This window comes from Salvelinus fontinalis, chromosome 4 (assembly GCF_029448725.1).
Source record: "Salvelinus fontinalis isolate EN_2023a chromosome 4, ASM2944872v1, whole genome shotgun sequence".
NCBI classification, from domain to species: Eukaryota; Metazoa; Chordata; class Actinopteri; order Salmoniformes; family Salmonidae; genus Salvelinus; species Salvelinus fontinalis.
Genome location: NC_074668.1, coordinates 55,611,988 through 55,631,965, shown reverse-complemented (window position 1 = coordinate 55,631,965; position 19,978 = coordinate 55,611,988). Strand labels below are relative to the sequence as shown.

At 43.0% G+C, this 19,978-nt stretch overlaps 1 protein-coding gene across 2 annotated transcripts in view; it reads right to left on the bottom strand.

Annotated features, from left to right (window-relative positions):
- LOC129854017 (protein kinase C-binding protein NELL1-like) overlaps window positions 1–19,978 on the bottom strand; it is a 481,512-nt gene that overhangs the window by 362,448 nt on the left and 99,086 nt on the right. For both annotated transcript variants that reach the window (XM_055920616.1, XM_055920615.1), the window contains exons 5-7: window positions 14,087–14,183; window positions 5,713–5,785; window positions 4,376–4,458 (exon numbers count right to left, since the gene is read on the bottom strand). In XM_055920616.1, coding sequence (XP_055776591.1) covers window positions 4,376–4,458; window positions 5,713–5,785; window positions 14,087–14,183 — 253 coding nt within the window. The remainder of the gene's footprint in view (window positions 1–4,375; window positions 4,459–5,712; window positions 5,786–14,086; window positions 14,184–19,978) is intronic.

Here is a 19,978-nt window from a genome sequence, read left to right as displayed (position 1 = left end):
TAACAGTTGATGATAGTGTTGAACCATAATAAAACTCGCACCTTCTTTTTCTCAAAAAATGCAGTGGATGATATACCATTTTCTAGCTCTGAGTCTCTATTTGTATCCAGTTTAAAAACACAATTTCAAATTTTGCTACATAAGACTGATTTGAGCCAGTCAGTCACATATTCTAAATTCATTTTTAAACGGATGGGTTTATTGGTGTTAAAATGCACCAGTTATGCTTTTTTTGTACGCGTAGGCTGCTGATGTCATGCAGCCTGTCGTTTTTGTGTTTCTACTTTTTCACAATGACAAGTTGTATGTCGGAAGACAATAGAATCCTCATGATGTCACTGCGACAACTGTATATCGACATATTGATAGAAGTAGTATAAACCAGCCTTTTGTCTTGAAATCTTTGGTTGTACACTACCGTACTCACAGCTTAGCACATGGCCTCACATGTGAATCCTTAAATATATTGGTGGAGCTAAGGCTTAAGAGGTCGTGAACGATGATGAATGGGTGTAGACAAAGAAGAGCTCTCCAGTAGGTGTACCAAAACATTCAAGGGCCATTTTCTAAAAAGTTACGTTACAAGTTTATGAACTTTCAAAGCATAAATACTTTCCCATTTGTTCCTCAACTGCAGTGAATGATATACAATTTCCTAGCTCTGAGTCTCTGCTTTTATCCAATGTAAAAAACATATGAATGTCATCTGTTACTAGCACGTTATTGATTACATGAACCTTGTTTCTTAGGCTGCATATGTTAATGTGGGCTATTTATGGCACTTTTCTGGGATGATTGTTTTCAATACATTACTCGGAAGCTTATCAGAAGTAGACATGCTAATTTGTTTGAACTGGATTGTGCAGGGTGAGCTGCACACAATGGACTTCCTACTAATGCACACCTCTTCAGTGCTAACAGTATAGCTCTGGTTCATAGGCATATGATTATAGCATACAATAGCTGTAGGATCAACAGAGGCATTCAGTGCAGTGAAGGGGACAAAAATGAAGTTACTTACATTGTGTCTGCCAATGCCCCTGGGATAATGTACATTTGCTGCAGCATTATGACAACTCAGTGACACAATGGTAGGGATTAACTGAACTGGTCTTGATGTCATTGTCCCAACGCAGTCTTTAAATGCGTGGATAGACTCCTGGAACCAAGATGATTTTGATGGACTCCGTCCGTCTGTTCCAGAAGGTGTCATAGTTATCTATGAAAGTGATTCCAACAGAGCTACAGTAATCTTTTAGAAAGATGTATAATGCCAGTAGCTTGCTGAATCTTTCACATCCACATCCCAACAATGGTACCGGACCTGAAATAATGGCCGATTTTGTGAATCTTTCAGTGCCTAAATCAGTTCTTTAAAATCAATTTAAGCCATCCTAATGTTGTATGACCCTAAACGGGCTACGACAGCGTCAGTTCCCGGCATCTGTCGTAGAACGGTCAGAAGCAGCCAAGTAATGTCCTGTACTCATGCCCCAGGATAGCACAGGGTGCAATGGCTGAGGAGATCCGGCCGTTCTTTCACCTCAAGTGTTTTTCAAACCCCTTGAGGACTTAAGGGAGATGACGCATGATGGACTCGAGCCGTCTGTAGTATCCAACGAGGATGCGGAATGGGCAGGAGCCTCAGACAGCCTCACGGTCAGATGAGGGTGGGAGCTCTGAGGATCTGAACATGAGGTAGAAGCCACCGGAGAGGGAGACAGAACAGAGGACTAAGGCGCAGGTACCTCTGGATCCAGGCCCGCGAAGCTGTTTCTGGCCTGTGTCTGGTCTGGACTTAACAACTCCAAGGCGGCCCCCGTTGCCAGAGGACGCTGTTTTCGACTTCCACGGTGAGTGACATATCTCCATGGCTGGTTAGTTGGATTGAGAACAGGAACATACACCAAGTCATCCAGGAGCATCCTTCTAGCTCCATTCTTCAGGGAAGGGGGAGACCCCTTCAGGGAGGGATCCATACAGAGTACCGTCCAGACGATTGTGGAGAGCCGACACGTCGGAGACACTTCCACCAGGCCAGAGTGGCGTCCAGCTACTGGGAGAGAAAGAAAAAGTAGGCGGGTGTGGATTCCCCAGTAGCTTATGTAGGTTCACTACTTGTTTGCTAAGAGTAGCCACTTCGCTCCTGGTTCACTACTTGTTTGCTAAGAGTAGCCACTTCGCTCCTGTAGTCCTCTGCAAGGAAACAGTTGCTACATTGAAAATCCGGGCGGTCGACATTGTCCCGGAATGAAGCAAAATAATCACAGCTCCTGCTGTCACGTTCGTCATAACGATGAGACCAAGGCGCAGTGTGATTTGAATACATTCTTCTTTAATAAACGAATAAACACTAAACAAACTAACAAAACAACAAAACGAACGTGAAGCTATAAACGACTAGTGCTGACATGCAACTACACATAGACAACTACCCACAAATACAGGTGGAATAAGGCAACCTAAGTATGGTTCTCAATCAGAGACAACGATAAACAGCTGCCTCTGATTGAGAACCACACCCGGCAAAACAACAAAGAAATACAAAACATAGAAAATGAACATAGAATGCCCACCCAAATCCACACCCTGACCAAACCAAAATAGAGACATAGAAAGATCTCTGCGGTCAGGGCGTGACACCTGCAGTGTTACATGTTTGTTGAGGCTCCAAGCTAGCTAAGCCAGCCGGGCCTCCGTGTCTCTCCTCTGTTTCGTCAACAACACACTCAGTGGTGAGAATGGTTTACGCCCCTTTTATTACCTCGTAACATCTATAGAGTAAGACGATGGGCCCATCCTCATTAGTGGGCCCTTACACATCTCATGCACCAGGCTCCAGGCCACACTGACCCACTGAGGATGAGGTAATTAAGGCATGAGCTCTGATCAACCCGTTGATTGAAAGGTGTCCCATGTTCTGACTGAACAGGAATTTGAGCCGTGAGCATTGGAGACAGGAGCTGTCCAAAAACACAATATTTGAAACACAATTTCAAAATAACAGGGTTTAAAGGCCAAGTTCAGTATTTTACAACTTGATGTTAGATCGTTCCTCCATAGACTGAGGGGACTCCAGGGTGAGGAACTACCTAACATTACGTTTTTAAAATACGGGACCACTACAAGCTGGCTTCCCCAACACCATAGCACCAGCATCATAGGTGCGCGATGGGACATACCAACCATCTGTGTGTGTGTGTGTGTGTGTGTGTGTGTGTGTGTGTGTGTGTGTGTGTGTGTGTGTGTGTGTGTGTGTGTGTGTGTGTGTGTGTGTGTGTGTGTGTGTGTGCGCATGCCTGCGTGAGTAGCATATATGCATGCGTTCGTACTCCGGGAAAATATATTGAACACTTAAGAAAATGCAAGATATGACATGCTACAAGATTGTCATAAAGTGTGTGTGTCATCCATTTCATGTCATCAACAGCACAAAATATGCATATAGGCTCTGACTAAGCTCATCTGCAACCTCTTCTATCTCTCACAAACACACACACACACACACAGCCACTGCTAATTCATGCTTGGAACTTCTATTCTCAACCCACTCTCCGTGACACTTTATATTATACAGCCAGCCGGGAACCAAGAGGTTAGCAATTATTCATCTGCCACCTTCATCAGCCTCTTCCCTTCCACCCCTCTATCCCTCCCTCCCTCGTTTCCAGACACACAGGGAGGAAAGTGCCATTTCTACCGGCTGAGTTGCTGTATAAGCAGGGAAGTCAGACAGGCTGTACCCCAAATGCCACCCTATTCCCCATATAGTGCACTACTTTTGACCAGAACCATATGGGCCCTAGTCAAAATAGGAAACAGGGTGCCAATTGGGAAATTGACAAAGTGAGAGCTTCGGGTCTATTAAAATGAAGGAGACGGTTATTTACAATGGGATGACACCAAGCCCAGGGCTGGCTGGTGGGCTGTCCTTGCTTCACACACACACACACACACACACACACACACACACACACACACACACACACACACACACACACACACACACACACACACACACACACACACACACACACACACACACACACACAGGGTTGGGGGTCGTGCTGAGAGGAACATAATGTTCAGCACCTGTTAGTGTCCCGCAGGGCCGAGATGGCTGCCATTTAATGACACCACTGTGACCTCCGATCATACTTACCCTGTGTGTGTGTGTGTGTGTATGTGTCTATTGTATGACCTCTGGAGGAGGAAGAGAGGGCTTTGATACAAGGCTTTGTGTGTGTGCATGTTCATGTCCTCTGGCTAAGGTCTCTCAGTTACAATGTTGGGACATAAAGCATCACACCACATCACTTATAAGGTCACTTGCTTGAGGTCAAAATGCATTTTTTTTATGGCTGGTCACTCTCACCTTTAGGGTCATCTTGGCCAGCAGCTCCTGAAGGTCCATGATGCCTTGCACCAGGCTCAGGAAATCACTGCATGTCGGACAGGCTCAACAGGAGAAAAGAAAGGACAAAGAAAGACAGGAGTAGGAGGGGGGATAAAATAGTAAAGGACAAGAGAAAAGGAAGGAGGTAGAGAGGAGGAAAAATAAGAGAAAAAGAGAAGAGGTACATTTATACACATTTTACCAAAACATTGTTGGTCAAAATATAACTATATTTTATGACGATAACCAAAGCTAGAGAAAATTGAGTGATTGAACCCATTGTAAGTCTGGTTTTAATCTCCTTGCACTTCCTATCTTGCCACGTGGCTCTGTTTTTAGGGGATTGTAGGTAATTACACTTTACACAATGTTGTATGCATGTTTGAAGAAATAAAAATATACTTCTATATTAATTATAAGCAGCTTGTTGTCCTGTATCTAATAGTTCTGCATTGGCTTCTCGGCTGTGGCTCGAGTGCTGGTTCACAAAAGTATTGATGAATGTAGTGACAGACTACGATTACATGCCTTATTGATCAGCAACATAGACAGTAGCATCGCCACAAATGCACAACACAAGCCCTGCATCTTCATTTGTTTGGCAATAAACAGGAGGGATTTAGAGAGAGAGAGAGAGAGAGAGAGAGAGAGAGAGAGAGAGAGAGAGAGAGAGAGAGAGAGAGAGAGAGAGAGAGAGAGAGAGAGAGAGAGAGAGAGGAGAGAGAGAGAGAGAGAGAGAGAGAGAGAGAGAGAGAGAGAGAGAGAGAGAGAGAGAGAGAGAGAGAGAGAGAGAGAGAGAGAGAGAGAGAGAGAGAGAGAGAGAGAGAGAGAGAGAGAGAGAGAGAGGTTATAATGACAGAGATAAGGGAAAGGTGTGTGTGTGCGTGTGCTTGTACATGCATGTGCATGTGTGCGAGTACATGTGTGTAGGAGCGAGAGACAGAAAGAGACAAGACAGAAAGAGGGAATGAGTGAGAGAAAGAGGGAGAGCGAGAGCGAGAACAGAGATGGAGTTCCATTGGCTTATTCAGTGGTGAGGGATTAGTAAGAGTAACAGGAGTATAGCTAATGAGACATTTCAGGATGCCATCTCCACTGTCTCTCAGTACCTCTTTACTTTTCATACAAAATGAAGAAGAGTACGGGAACAGTTACGACCAAGGAACATGTTGGAATAACCCGTCCTATGTCCTCAACAACAAGCTAATCATACCTAGCCCGTAATTATAAAGTACATCAGAGTAAGAGCGCTGATCTCAGATCAGGTCTCCCCTGTCAATGCAATTGTATGCCAATTGCAATTGTATTCTACTTACTGCGATTGAGGTTGGGACATTGTGTGATGTAGCCGTTTGGAGCAAAAATGAATTTGACATCCTGAATGGTACCCTGTGGGGAAGATGAGAAAGAAAAGGAAAGATAAAGAGGGGGGGGAGAGAGCGAGATTTGATTTGATTTGATTTGGATCTCTTTTAGTCCCCATTTGGACTAATCTTCCAAGAGTCCTTCAACATTAAAATTCAATGTATAATACAAACACATTTTCACATATAACACACTAACACAATGACCCAATAAATACTCAATCTAAAAAATATTGATTCTTCATCTACTATAATCCCACAACATTTCTATGTATTATATTTAAATTGTTTTAAAATAATGTTAAAATGTATATATTGAAAGGTTTCTGGTTTACTCAGTTAATTTATTACATTTCTTTATTGCTCTAAATCGAAATGTTATTTTGCCTATTTCTCTTTTCTGTCCGGATAACGCATAGATGGTGGACAATCTATTCCTAGTATTTACGGAATGTCTGTCTCTTAACAACTGAAAACCGTTGTGAATAGAACTTGGCAGTTTTAAATGATGTATATTATGAAATAAAATAAGCATGTTTTTTTCAATTATCTTGTTGATTGATGACCGACCAAGAGCACTGCCCATGACTGCAACAGAAGAACCATATCTCCACCTTAAAACAATCCTTGCTGCTTTGTTCTGTGCATTCTGCAGCCTCCTAACTTCACTTGATGATGCATTTCCCCAGACCACAGAACAGTAGTTCACCTGACTGTGTTATATGCTTAAGAATTGTTCCTGGTAAATATTTAGCTATCCTTCTGATTATGCATGCTGTTTTAATATTTTTTTTTACATAGATTAGTTATTTGAGACGACCATGATAAGCAGTTGTCTAGCTGCACTCCCAATAGTTTGGTTTCTGCCACTTCTTCAATTTGTACTCCTCTCATACTTAATTGTATTCCATGCTGTTTTGATCTTTTCTTAGTGGAACAGACCAACATAACTTTGGTTTTAAAACAAGAGAAAAGAGAGAATAGAAAAGAGAAAAAAATCAACCAATGACCAATGACCAAAAAGCAACTGCATGGGTCTAACTGGTGGTGATAGTGGCTCAGTGCATGAAAGCCATCAGTGGAGTGTCAATCACTCTCATGAGGGGTGTTTGTGTGTGCGTGCTTATTAGTCCTTTTTTAGGTTGGTTCGGTTTCGGTTTGATTATTAAAAAAGTATCCAATTTCCACATTTAAATGCTGTAACACAGAATAAAACAATTAATAAAAATGCCATGATAGTGACTGTCCATTACTGTTTATCACTTATTAACCGTTATTTATTCAGATTTCTTGATTCAAATATTTGTTTTTTTTCTTACTTTATTATTTAATTCCAAGTCAGCATCTCATGTCTATAGAGCTGCTGCCTATGCTGTCTGACAAAATCACTATTTTAGTAGTTCTTCAAAGTAAATAAGGAATACTTTTCTGACTGCTGAATATCAACTATAAATCATTTATTCATGTTTATCTTGAACAAATATTCATGAAACAAGGTTTTCATCACTATTGATGTTTATTGCTTTGAACTTAACAAATTGTGATTCCATATTTTGTGGGTTTAGACGGTATGTACTGCCTGAAGGGGCAGCGGCCCTTAAATGGCATAAGCTGCTCATCAACTTTAACGTTGGGCCCAGGGTTGTAAAATAGGGGAAGGCGGTCCACCCACTTGTCCCACACTGATCGGATTGCAGCTAGCTTGTCTCTCTGCCGCCGAGCTGGTCTGGTGTCTCAGTTATCGAAGCGGATAATCCTGGAAATAATGTGGAAGTTTTCCAGAGACATTGTTGCACTGAAAAGTTCCCTGCCAGTTTCTGCATCCCAAAGGAATTCTGTGGATTCCCCATTGGATAGGTAAACAGCAGCAAGGATAAGAACCCCAAAGTATGCATGTAAATTAGTTTGGTTCATCTCCTTCCATCTCCCTCCAATGTCATAACTGTCGTTTGAGGATCCGAATGGGTCAGATCAGTTTGACAATGGATAACAGTAGCCAGACCCTCTCTCACCGACATAGGGGATTAGGGAGCTGCTGGGGGGTTGACAGTTCACACCCTGTTGTAAATTCTCCCTCTCCAAAATCCACAAAGGAATGTGCTTTGTTTCCAGACACTTTCCCCGCCAAAACTTAAACACATTCAAAGGTGAATACTGGAACAATATTGCTAACATAAGAACATGGGGATGGTCAGAGGTGACCTAAAGAATAATAATGTCATATGGGATGTTATTTTGTGATGTCATTTAAAATGTTATAAAGGAAAAACTGTAACTTGAAAAGTATATGCACTACATGTACGAAGTCTCAATCCTCTACATTGCATGTGAAATATGATTAAAGTATTTATGTTAAGATAGGGATGTGATTTTAGGAGCAATAACATGATTTGCCTTCTATAAACTTTGCACAGTAAGTAACCACGCCCCGAGTAAGGTCAGAGAGCGTGTCAGCCTGACACAATTGTCCCTTCTGACCAGAGTGCATAAAAGGATTGGTAAAGAAATTAACATTTAGACCAGAAAAGCGTGAAATGGGAGCTACATGTTTGAAATGGTTGGAACTTTGAACCTCAACACGAGGTGAAGAAAATAAACTCACCTCGCAGACCAGAACATCGTCAGCGTGCAGCTGCGTGTGTAAAGTGGTTTGAATCCTGAATACCAACACGAGATGGAGGCGTGAAGCTCACCTCCCAGACAATCACTGTTACGGCTGATTTGCTGTCCTATGTCAAATATCTAGAAACGTGAACTTAAGTGTGACCATTCTACTACTCTTCAACCCAACGTAGGCTAGCCTATCTTCCAAGGAGCATCTTCCAGAGCGAACAACAGTAGAAGACGGGAAAGGGGGGGACTCCTTTTGGACAATCAGAGCCTTACAAGCGTGCCACTGTAAGGCCCACACCCTTCCTAAGAAGACTTGGTTCTGACAGAGATAAACAGCGAACGTTAGGCATTCACACGTAAATACATTCAGGATTTTGTACTCCAAATGGGCAGTGGTTTGTGTGCAAAGTATACGATTACTGTGAAAATAGTTTCTAAAATGTATCCCCGTCGGCCCTGGTTGCATCCTTATCACATTGGCAGCCATGCAGGGTGGCTCATTCCTTGGGCAAGAAGACCATTCAATTTCACAATTTTTTGACATCCATATTTCTCCTCCTGTAGGCTGCTGATGAGCTCGTTGCTGACGGGTTGGTTATGGGGCTGGCTGAGGGTCAATCTCATACTCTTCTTCCATTCTTCCAACTCACTGTCAGACTCTGAATTGACAGAGAAATTATCCTCATATTCAGAAAATCCTTCATCTTCCAAAGATGAAGATCCTCTTTCCACACGAGCTTCCCTCTCTGCAAAAATTATTTCTAATTTGAGCAGAGATTATTTTTGCCATACTGATTGATTGTGGTTAGGAACCACAAATGTAAAGCTATTTATTTGTTGTCACTCTCCCAATTTGCACCTGGCTGGGGTAATGTTTGGGCAAATACTGAATTTTTTACAATGTATCTAAATAATGTATTGCAATAACATTGTGCAGGTTCCCGCAAGACATTGTGTAGTTTCACACTCTACAAAGGGTAAAGAGTGCGAGAAAAGCAGGAGACAGGCAGGGAGACAGACAGACATATTCTTGGTGCTATGTTGAAGACATCTACACACACACTTTCCCACACTTTTATTACCCTCGGGTCCAGTGGGCCCAAACACCACATATGTAATATAAATGTGTAGGGGGGTGCACTCAATGAAAATGTGTTATTTTACATGTTCTTCACAGAAAAAGAGCCATGGCCAGTAAGTTTCAGGTAGATACAATTATTAATTGTATCAGTTTTCTTTTAGTAAACATTGAAAATGGTCCCACAGACCCGAACACCACACAAGGGTTAGGTACCCATCAATTGTCACACCTTGATCTGTTTCACCTATCTTTGTGCTTGTCTCCACCCCCCTCCAGGTGTCGCCCATCTTCTCCATTATCCCCAGTGTATTTATACCTGTGTTCTCTGTTTGTCTGATGCCAGTTCATTTTGTTTTGCCAAGCATACCAGCGTTTTTCCCGGGCACTTGACTTTCGCTAGTTCCTGTTTTCTAGTTTGGTAGGCTTGACGAAACAAAATGAACTGGCAACAGACAAACAGAGAACACAGGTATAAATATAATGGGGAAGATTGTTGACACCTGGAGGGCGGTGGAGACAAGCACAAGGACAGGTGAAACAGATCAGGGAGTGACATCTATCTTATGTAACCATAACAAACGTAACATATCATACTAATTTGAGTGTCTCAGATGTATGCTTACTATGTTATGTCTAGTCATGAGACCATTCTGGATGGTCAGACTAACCCAAAGCATCATGCCATTGAAAACAAGGGGAAAATACCCAGCATATTGGAACAATTAAAGTCTATTCATAGTGACAGAGAGGAGGACAGTCTATTTTCATATTGAGTCTGGAAGGCATTTTGTCAAACCCATAAAAACCCATTTAAATTCTATATCTCAAGCCAATTTTTCTGTATCTTTTTGTGTCTCACTGTATTTGTGATATTCATTTACAATGCATTCATTAAGCCTGTATGAGAGCAACACCTGTGTCACTTTAGAGAAAGATCCCTGCGAGAGGAGAGATGAACAACAGAGTAGATCACGCACACACACACACACACACACACACACACACACACACACACACACACACACACACACACACACACACACACACACACACACACACACACACACACACACACACACACACACACACACACACACACACACACACACACACACACACACACACACACTCTCTCTCTCTACCGGCCATGCTCAACTCTGGCTTTGATGCAGGCACATACACACAAATACACATGCCACAGTGCATAATCAGCCGACATCAGTGAAGAGTGTGTCATGGAAGTGAAAGTGTTTGGCCAGAGATGTGGCTGTCTGTCTCTTGGGAGTTTATGGGAGTCCTGACCATACATTGCCTCTATTGATCAGCAAGTAATACTGCCTGTAGCAAGGGAGGGAGGGGAAAGGGGATGATGTGTGTGTGTGTGTGTGTCTGTGTGCATGCGTGCGTGCATGTTTGTGTGCGTGTGTGTTCGTGCATATATGAGTGTCCAAATTGCTGAAATTCCACTCTTGACCACTGGGGGTATAAGGGAATAATGCCCTCTCCCTTCCTTGTTTCGGCAAATCTGTCTGTAATGCTGTTCTGACCAATCATACTCCATGCTCCAAGATTGTTTCGATCACGCGGACTATAATTTGTTCCAGGGCGCCTCTGGGAGTAACATGAATGAATACACCAACTCAGTTACTGGTTCAATAAAAAAGAATGCATAGATGATCTGATACCGATGGTGTCTTCCAAAACTTACCCGAATCAACAACCATGGATTAATGGCAGCCTTGTCGGGAAAGTGAAGGAGAGAGTTGCTGCTTATAAACAAGGCAAGGTGACCGGGGACAATTATATGATTAAACAGTACAAATACAACCGACGCAGATCGATCAAGATGGTGACACACAAGTATAGGGACAAAGTGGGCGAGCAATTCAGCGGATCGGAAACGAGGCGTACGTGGCAGGGGCTTCTAACAATCATGGATTACATAAAGAAAACCAGTCACATCACGGACAGCAACGCCGCATTACCTGACTAATTATCACGCTTCGGGCATAACATTTCTGAGCTGTGGAGGAGAGCACCGGACGACAACGAAGGCTACCTGCTTACGGTCTCCACGGAGGATGTATGCGAGTCATTCAAGCACGTTAACCATCGCAAGGCTGCCGGCCCAGACGTCATCCCTAGCCGCACCCTCAGAGCATGTGCAGACCAGCTCGCTGTTGTACTACACACGGCCCTCACCCACCTGAACAAAAGGAATGCATATGTGTGGATGCTGTTCATTGACTACAGTTCGGTCTTCAATACCATAGTGCCCTCTAAGCTCACCACAAAGCTCATGGCCCTGCGACTGAGTCCTTGACTTCCTGACGGACCAGAGAGAAAGGAGAGAATAGCAGAGGAAAAGAACTACACGAGTGGGCAGAAGAACAACTGAAGAAGCGTCACAGCTCCCCAGGCTACCTGAGGCTACAGCACCCCTTACACAACAACAACAACAACAATAATAACAGCCTCACTTCTTCTCCCAGATACACATTTGGAATGTTTTTATAAGTATTTAATGCAGGGACAGAATGGGACCAGACATCGGTCTGGGCACTTCTTAACACAACGTCCATTTCTTTATTTCTTGAGGCCCCCATTATTAGTCAATGATAATTCTGTGCTCAAACCACAGTTTAGACAGTCCCAATGGGCTAAAGATCAAGCAATCTGGCATTTCCCCGAACTGCCCTACGGCCATGGTTTAGATACAGTAGCTTATCTTATAGAGAACCTCTGCATGCTACTCCAGGGGAACACTATTGTAACACTCTCTACACTGTAAATGCTGACAAGTGTCCTAATATATTTTGTACACTGTACAAAATATAGACATGTTTGTTCGTACTTTTTTTTTTTACCCCCTTTTCGTTATATCCAATTGGTAGTTACAGTCTTGTCCCATCGCTGCAACTTCCGTACGGACTCGGGAGAGGTGAAGGTCGAGAGCCATGCATCCTCTGAAACACAACCCTGCCAAGCTGCACTGCTTCTTGACACAATGCACGCTTAACCCGGAAGCCAGCTGCACCAATGTGTGGGAGGAAACACTGAACACCTGGCGACCGTGTCAGCATGCATGCGCCCAGCTCACCACAGGAGTCGGTCGCTACAGTGCAATGGGACAAGGACATTCCGGCCGGCCAAACCCTCCCCTAAACTGGACGACGCTGGCCAATTGTGCGTCGCCTCATGGGTCTCCTGGTCGCGGCCGGCTGCAACACAGTCAGGTATCGAACCAGCATCTGTAGTAACGCAGCTTGCACTGCGATGCAGTGCCTTAGACCGCTGTGCCAGTCGGGATGCCTGTTATTTACTTTGTTAATGTAAAGCCAACTTATTTGATTTTAGAAACAGCTGTGTGTAATGGATTAGGAATGCATAATATGGCCTTAGTGCTTTAAAAAAAAGCTATAGCACGAGCTGTGAATAAGTGGTTGTAATAAATATATAGGTATGAATTTCCAGCACATTTCCTGCACCAAATCAATCTCTGAACACAGCAAAACAAATCCCCTCCTCCCTCCTCCCTCCTCCCTCATCCACAGTCACACCTTGAACGTTTCTAGGTTTCTGGGCCATCTGTCTCTGCTCTTTTTTCCTATCAACTTTAACTTAAACGCTGCTGCACCTTAGACTGGAGCTAGACAGCTACTGCTTCAACCTTGGTTGCAGGCAGACCGCCTGAAACCATGATGACAGAGAGAATTCTTTAAATAGTGAGTTTTTTTGTCCTCAGAGAAAGAGAAGGGGAGTTCTTTATGCTTTGATTGGGCCCAGTAGTCATCATATGGGTAGAGAGAGAATACTACAAGGAATGGGTACTACAGATGCTGTGGAGAATAGAAGATGATACTGGCTGTGTCCAAAATGGACGCAGGCACTGACAGACTGTGGGTGGCCTGGGAGGCATGGGATCATCTATTCAGGCTCTACGCTGTATTGTTGATCAATACATGAGATGTAATAAAAATAGAAAAGAGGCCATCGACTGCTCAGCGGGCGGGTGTAAGATGATGGAATATTGGTCGGTTGATCTCTCTCCTCCTCTCTACCGCTCCCTTTTTTCTCTCTCTCTGTCCCCACACCCCTTTCCTCTTTCTCCCTACCCCTCTCTCAATAATAAGGCTATGTTGAGGTTGCGTTATATAGACTTACCATAGCAAAGTGTTGTTATTGATGGTGATAAATAGAGCCCCACAGTGGAGGTATTATAATACCCATAAAACTTACTGGTCAAAGAGGGAAATGGTTCCAATAATTTTTCCACCATTCATTTTTCCCCATATGGGATTTTAGAAACACTTAAAATAAGGGCTAGGTTTCGTGTAGGCTTACCCTGGCGTGAAGTTTTAATAACCGTGTAAATCTCTCACGAACAAAGTGATTTCTATCAATATATTTGGCTCTGTTTACTCTCAGATTCTAAAATGCTAAATGTAAATGCGCTATTTATTCTTAATTCAGTGTAAGGTTAGAAAAATCTTATTTTCGGAGAGAAAGCATGGTACTGCCACCATAGAGTGACAAGATAGTGAAGACTGTTACCTTTGAGAAGCCATGCATGATTGAGGTTATATGGTTACAGTGATTGTGTATATGGTGGTGAAAGTATGTTTGTTTTACCTTGAAGAGGCCGTGCTTGTGGCTATGCTGACCCAGCCACACTCCACTGCCCAGGGTCAGATCCATCTGAGGTGGGTCTATCACTCGCTCATAAATCCTGCAATCAACAAACAATCAAAACAGAGAGACAGTCAGATTCTGTAATCTCTCTCTCTCTCTCTCACACACACACACACACACACACACACACACACACACACACACACACACACACACACACACACACACACACACACACACACACACACACACACACACACGGCAATGCGTCTTGGGCGTGCATCTTGCTGGTTCCTGCTCGACTGCTTTTTTATGGCTATTTTTGCGTTAATTATGACTTGTATTGATCGGTTTTCTAAGTCCTGCCGTTTCCTCCCTTTGCCCGGTCTCCCTACAGCCCTACAGACTGCAGAGGCCCTGTTCATGCACATCTTCCGGCACTTTGGGGTGCCTGAGGACATCTCTGATCGGGGTCCCCAGTTCACGTCCAGGGTCTGGAGGGCGTTCATGGAACGTCTTGAGGTCTCGGTCAGCCTCACCTCAGGTTTTCACCCCGAGAGTAACGGGCAGGTGGAGAGAGTAAACCAGGATGTGGGTAGGTTTCTGCGTTCATATTGCCAGGACCGGTCCGGGGGAGTGGGCGGCGTTCATCCCCTGGGCAGAGATGGCCCAAAACTCACTCCTCCACTCCTCCAATAACCTCCCCCTTCCAGTGCTTACTGGGGTATCAGCCGGTTCTGGCACCTTGGCATCAGAGCCAGATCGAATGGTTTAAGCGCTCGGAGGAGACCTGGGACGCCACTCATGTGCACCTGCAACGGGCTGTGAGGCGGCAGAAGGCGAGCGCCGACCACCACTGCAGTGAGGCCCCGGTGTTCGCACCCGGGGGACCGGGTCTGGCTCTCAACCCAAAATCTGCCCCTCCGCCTGCCCTGCCGGAAGCTGGGCCCGCGGTTTGTGGGGCCATTCAAAGTCCTGAGGAGACTGAACGAGGTATGCTACAGGTTACAGCTTCCCCCAGATTACCGTATTAATCCCTCGTTCCATGTGTCTCTCCTCAGAGAGGTGGCTGGTCCACTCCAGGAGTCTGAGGTGCGGGAGGTTCCTCCGCCCCCTCTGGACAATGAGGGGGTCCCGGCATATGCTGTTTGAGCCATCCTGGACTCGAGTTAGGGGTACGGTCAGTACCTCGTGGAGTGGGAGGGATATGGTCCGGAGGAGAGATGCTGGGTGCCGGTGGAGGATGTCTTGGACCCTTCGTTACTGCGGGAGTTCCACCGTCTCCATCCGGATCGCCCTGCGCCTCGTCCTCCGGGTCGTCCCCGAGGCCGGTGTACTGCTGGATCCGCTCGTCAAGGGGGAGTACTGTCACGACTTCCGCCGAGGTCGGTCCCTCTCCTTGTTCGGGCGGCGTTCGGCGGTCGACGTCACCGGCTTTCTAGCCATTGCCGATCCACCTTTAATTTGTTCTGTTCTTGTCTTACACACCTGGTTTCAATCTCCAAATTACTTGTTCATTATTTAACCCTCTGTTCCCCCATGGTTGTTTGTGAGTGATTGATGGTTTGTAATACGGTCCGTTATTGTGGGCTCGATATATTGGGTTGTATTTGTGTTAATTTGAGTAAATCACGTTTATTACTCATATCTGCTATCCTGCGCCTGACTCCTCTACACCAGCTACACACAGGCACTATTACAGATGTGTTGTTTTATATTACTACCGAATAACTTACAAGTGCAATTATTTTCTAAATGCTGGTATTGAAAATTCAATAAACAAAGTATATATATATATTTTATTTTAAATAAGATGGAAACCGAAGTTAATGAACTTAAAAAGTAGAACATCATTCTGAGAGAAGCCTTACTTGACATACAGACTAGATCCATGAGAGAGAATCTGGCACATACAGGTATCCAAGAGAAAGAAGAAGTTCCTGAATCTGTATTTAGAGAGTTCCTCGTTACAGCACTTCAGATCCCACGCGAAGCTATTGACAAAATCCAACTCGAACGTGTACACAGCTTTGGACAGAGAGGGCAGAGGTATGAACGCCCAATTGTTGCCAAATTTACTTTCTTTAAAGATAAAATAATGGTTAAATGCCTGGGTAAAAGACATGCTGGCACGAAAATAGGCATGAATGACCAGTTCCCGAAGGAAATTGCAGATCGTCGCAAGGTTCTGTATTCAATTTTCAAGAAAATTGATTGAAATGGAAACGCGTAGCTCGCGTGGTCGATAAACTGTATATTGATAACCAGTTGTTCAGAGACACAAAGACTACTCCATGGCTATTCTAAATATGTAAAAGTTCTCATAGAGGAGGCAAATAATAAAACAAACAATTCTAGTCCTGTTATGGATTGTAATAACACAACAGCAACAATTTTGCAGGGCTCTGGCAGTGCACCTCCTTGCACAAAGGCGGAGGTAGCGGTCCTGCTGCTGGGTTGTTGCCCTCCTACGGCCTCCTCCACGTCTCCTGATGTACTGGCCTGTCTCCTGGTAGCGCCTCCATGCTCTGGACACTACGCTGACAGACACAGCAAACCTTTTTGCCACAGCTCGCATTGATGTGCCATCCTGGATGAGCTGCACTACCTGAGCCACTTGTGTGGGTTGTAGACTCCGTCTCATGCTACTACTAGAGTGAAAGCACCGCCAGCATTCAAAAGTGACCAAAACATCAGCCAGGAAGCATAGGAACTGAGAAGTGGTGTGTGGTCACCACCTGCAGAACCATTCCTTTTTTGGGGTTGTCTTACTAATTGCCTATAATTTCCACCTTTTTCTATTCCATTTGCACAACAGCATGTGAAATTTATTGTCAATCAGTGTTGCTTCCTAAGTGGACAGTTTGATTTCACAAAAGTGTGATTGACTTGGAGTTACATTGTGTTGTTTAAGTGTTCCCCTTATTTTTTTGAGCAGTGTATATATTTACCCCAAAAATATATGGGGGATTGGAAATGATGCAGAGAATTACATTGATGGAAGCAACAACCTATCCGCAATATTAAGGATGATACACCCCATAAAAAATACATTCAAAAATTATTAAATAATCCTAATAATCATAATGGTAACACTTTACTTGACACCCAGTGTCATAACACATTATGACATGGGTGAGCCTAATCCTGAATGCTGATTGGTTAAAATCTCATTCCAGCCAGTGTCTGTTCCACTAAATCTATGACGTCAAAATGCCTATTTACTCTGTTCCATCTGATTATGCAGTCCATTGTCTCATCAGCCAAGCCAGGCAATTTATAAACTTGATCTCCACTATAAAACGCATTTAGACATTATCTCACATTTCTTTTAGACTAACACTTAGTTTTCAACATGGGATATTTGTATAAACCTTGTATAAACCAAATGTCTCTGATATTTGAACATTATTTCAATACTCAAATTCGATCTCCAAGTGTCGTATAGTAATGAACGTGTCGGGAGTCTTGATGACATAGACAGGCAGGCAGCTTTTCTCAGCCAGTCAAAATCATGAATGAGCATCATTTTTATGGATATATACAAAGAAATATCAATAGAAAACAGGTTAAACTACACAAAGTGCAGCTAGTTTCCAGTCGTTCCAGCTTCAGCTTGAAGTGATTGTGTTAGCTGTGTTGTTTGTTATGTCTTCTGAACAACAGTTTCCTGAACAGAGATGCCAAGTGATATCGGGCATCATTAGCTCATTATTATGGATGTAACCAAATAAATGTCACGAGAAAACAGCTTAAACAAGTGAAAACGCAGCTATTTTGTTGTTATTCTGGCTGCACTGTTTGATGGGACCGTAAATTAGCCATAGTTGGCTAGCTAGCAAGAAAGAGATTGCCAGCCAGTATGGAAATAGTACATTTAGAACGAACGACTGGATGTCCATAGATACAGAACAAAAAGACTTAACGACTGGCAACCGAACCCTAGATTTGTGTCGGGACAATATGTTGTGAAAGAATGAAATAGTATGAATAAATTCATTACAATTACATTTTTTATGAAAACTTTTAAATCATTATTTGAATATGTTGGTAACCCGTTGTATAAAAGTGATAATGCCCTCACAGCTGGTGTTTGGAGGATACATTGGCATGGTTAATCGGGCATTATCACTTAAATAACAGCTGACATAACTTGTCATAACCTGTCATAATATGGTCATAACACTGTCATGACCCATATATTTACACCTTTTGTGACATACATTGCCAGTCAAAAGTTTGGACACAACTACTCATTCAAGGGTTTTTCTTTATTTTTACTATTTTCTACAAAACTATGAAATAACACATATGGAATCATATACTAACCAAAAAAGTGTTAAAGAAATCAAAATATATTTTATATTTAAGGTTCTTCAAAGCCACCCTTTGCCTTGATGACAGCTTTGCACACTCTTCGCATTTTCTCAACCAGCTTCATGAAGTAGTCACCTGGAATGCATTTCATTTATCAGGTGTGCCTTCTTAAAAGTTCATTTGTGGAATTTCTTTCCTTCTTAATGCGTTTGAGCCAATCAGTTGTGTTGTGACCAGGTAGATGTGGTATACAGAAGATAGCCCTATTTGGTGAAAGAACAAGTCCATATTATGGCAAGAACAGCTCAAAGAAGCAAAGAGAAATGACAGTCCATCATTAATTTAAGACATGGAGGTAAGTCAAAACGGAACATTTCAAGAACTTTAAGTTTCTTCAAGTGCAGTTGCAAAAACCATCCAGCGCTATGATGAAACTGGCTATCATGACGACCTACACAGGAAAGAAAGACTCCGAGTTACTTCTGCTGCAGAGGGTAAGTACATTCGAGTTACCAGCATCAGAAATTGCGTCCCAAATAAATGCTTCACAGAGTTCAAGTAACAGACACATCTCAACATTAACCTCTCTTGGGTACGTGAGACGTTAGCGTCCCACCTCTTCCACAGCCAGTGAAACTGCTGGGCACCAAATTCAAATACAGAAATACTCATTATAAAAATTCTGAAAACAAAACATATTTTACATAGGTTTAAAGATTAACTTCTTGTGAATCCAACCATGGTGTCAGAGTTTAAAAATGCTTTACGGCAAAAGCATACCTTACGATTATTTGAGAACATAGCCCACTAGACAAATCATTACAAACAGTAACCAGCCAAGTAGAACAGTTACACAAGTCAGAAATAGAGATAAAATTAATCCCTTACCTTTGATGATCTTCATATGGTTGCACTCAGCAGACATTCATTTACTCAATAAATATTAATTTTGTTTGATAAAGTCTCTTTTTTCCAAAAACCTCAGTTTTGTTCGCGCGTTTTCTTCAGTAATCCACAGGCTCAAACACAGTCAAAACAGTAAGACAAAAAAATCCAAATTGTATCCGTAAAGTTCATAGAAACATGTCAAACGATGTTTATATTCAATCCTCAGGTTGTTTTTAGCCTAAATAATCGATATTATTTCAACCGGACAATAACGTTGTCAATTTAAAAGGTAAACAAGAAACGCACTCTCTCCATCTCGCGCATGAAAAAGCTCTGTGACACTTTAGGGTCCACTCATTCAGACTGCTCTTACTTCCTCATTTTTCAGAATACAAGCCTGAAACAATTTCTAAAGACTGTTGACATCTAGAGGAAGGCATAGAAACTGCAATTTGAGTCCTAAGTCAATGGATACTGTAATGGCATTGAATAGAAAACTACAAAACCAAAAAAAAGACTACTTCCTGAATGGATTTTCTCAGGTTTTCGCCTGCCAAATCGGTTCTGGTATACTCACAGACACTATTTTAACAGTTTTGGAAACTTTAGAATGTTTTCTATCCAAATATACCAGTTACTGTATATGCATATCATATCTTCTGGGCCCGAGGAGCAGGCAGCTTAATT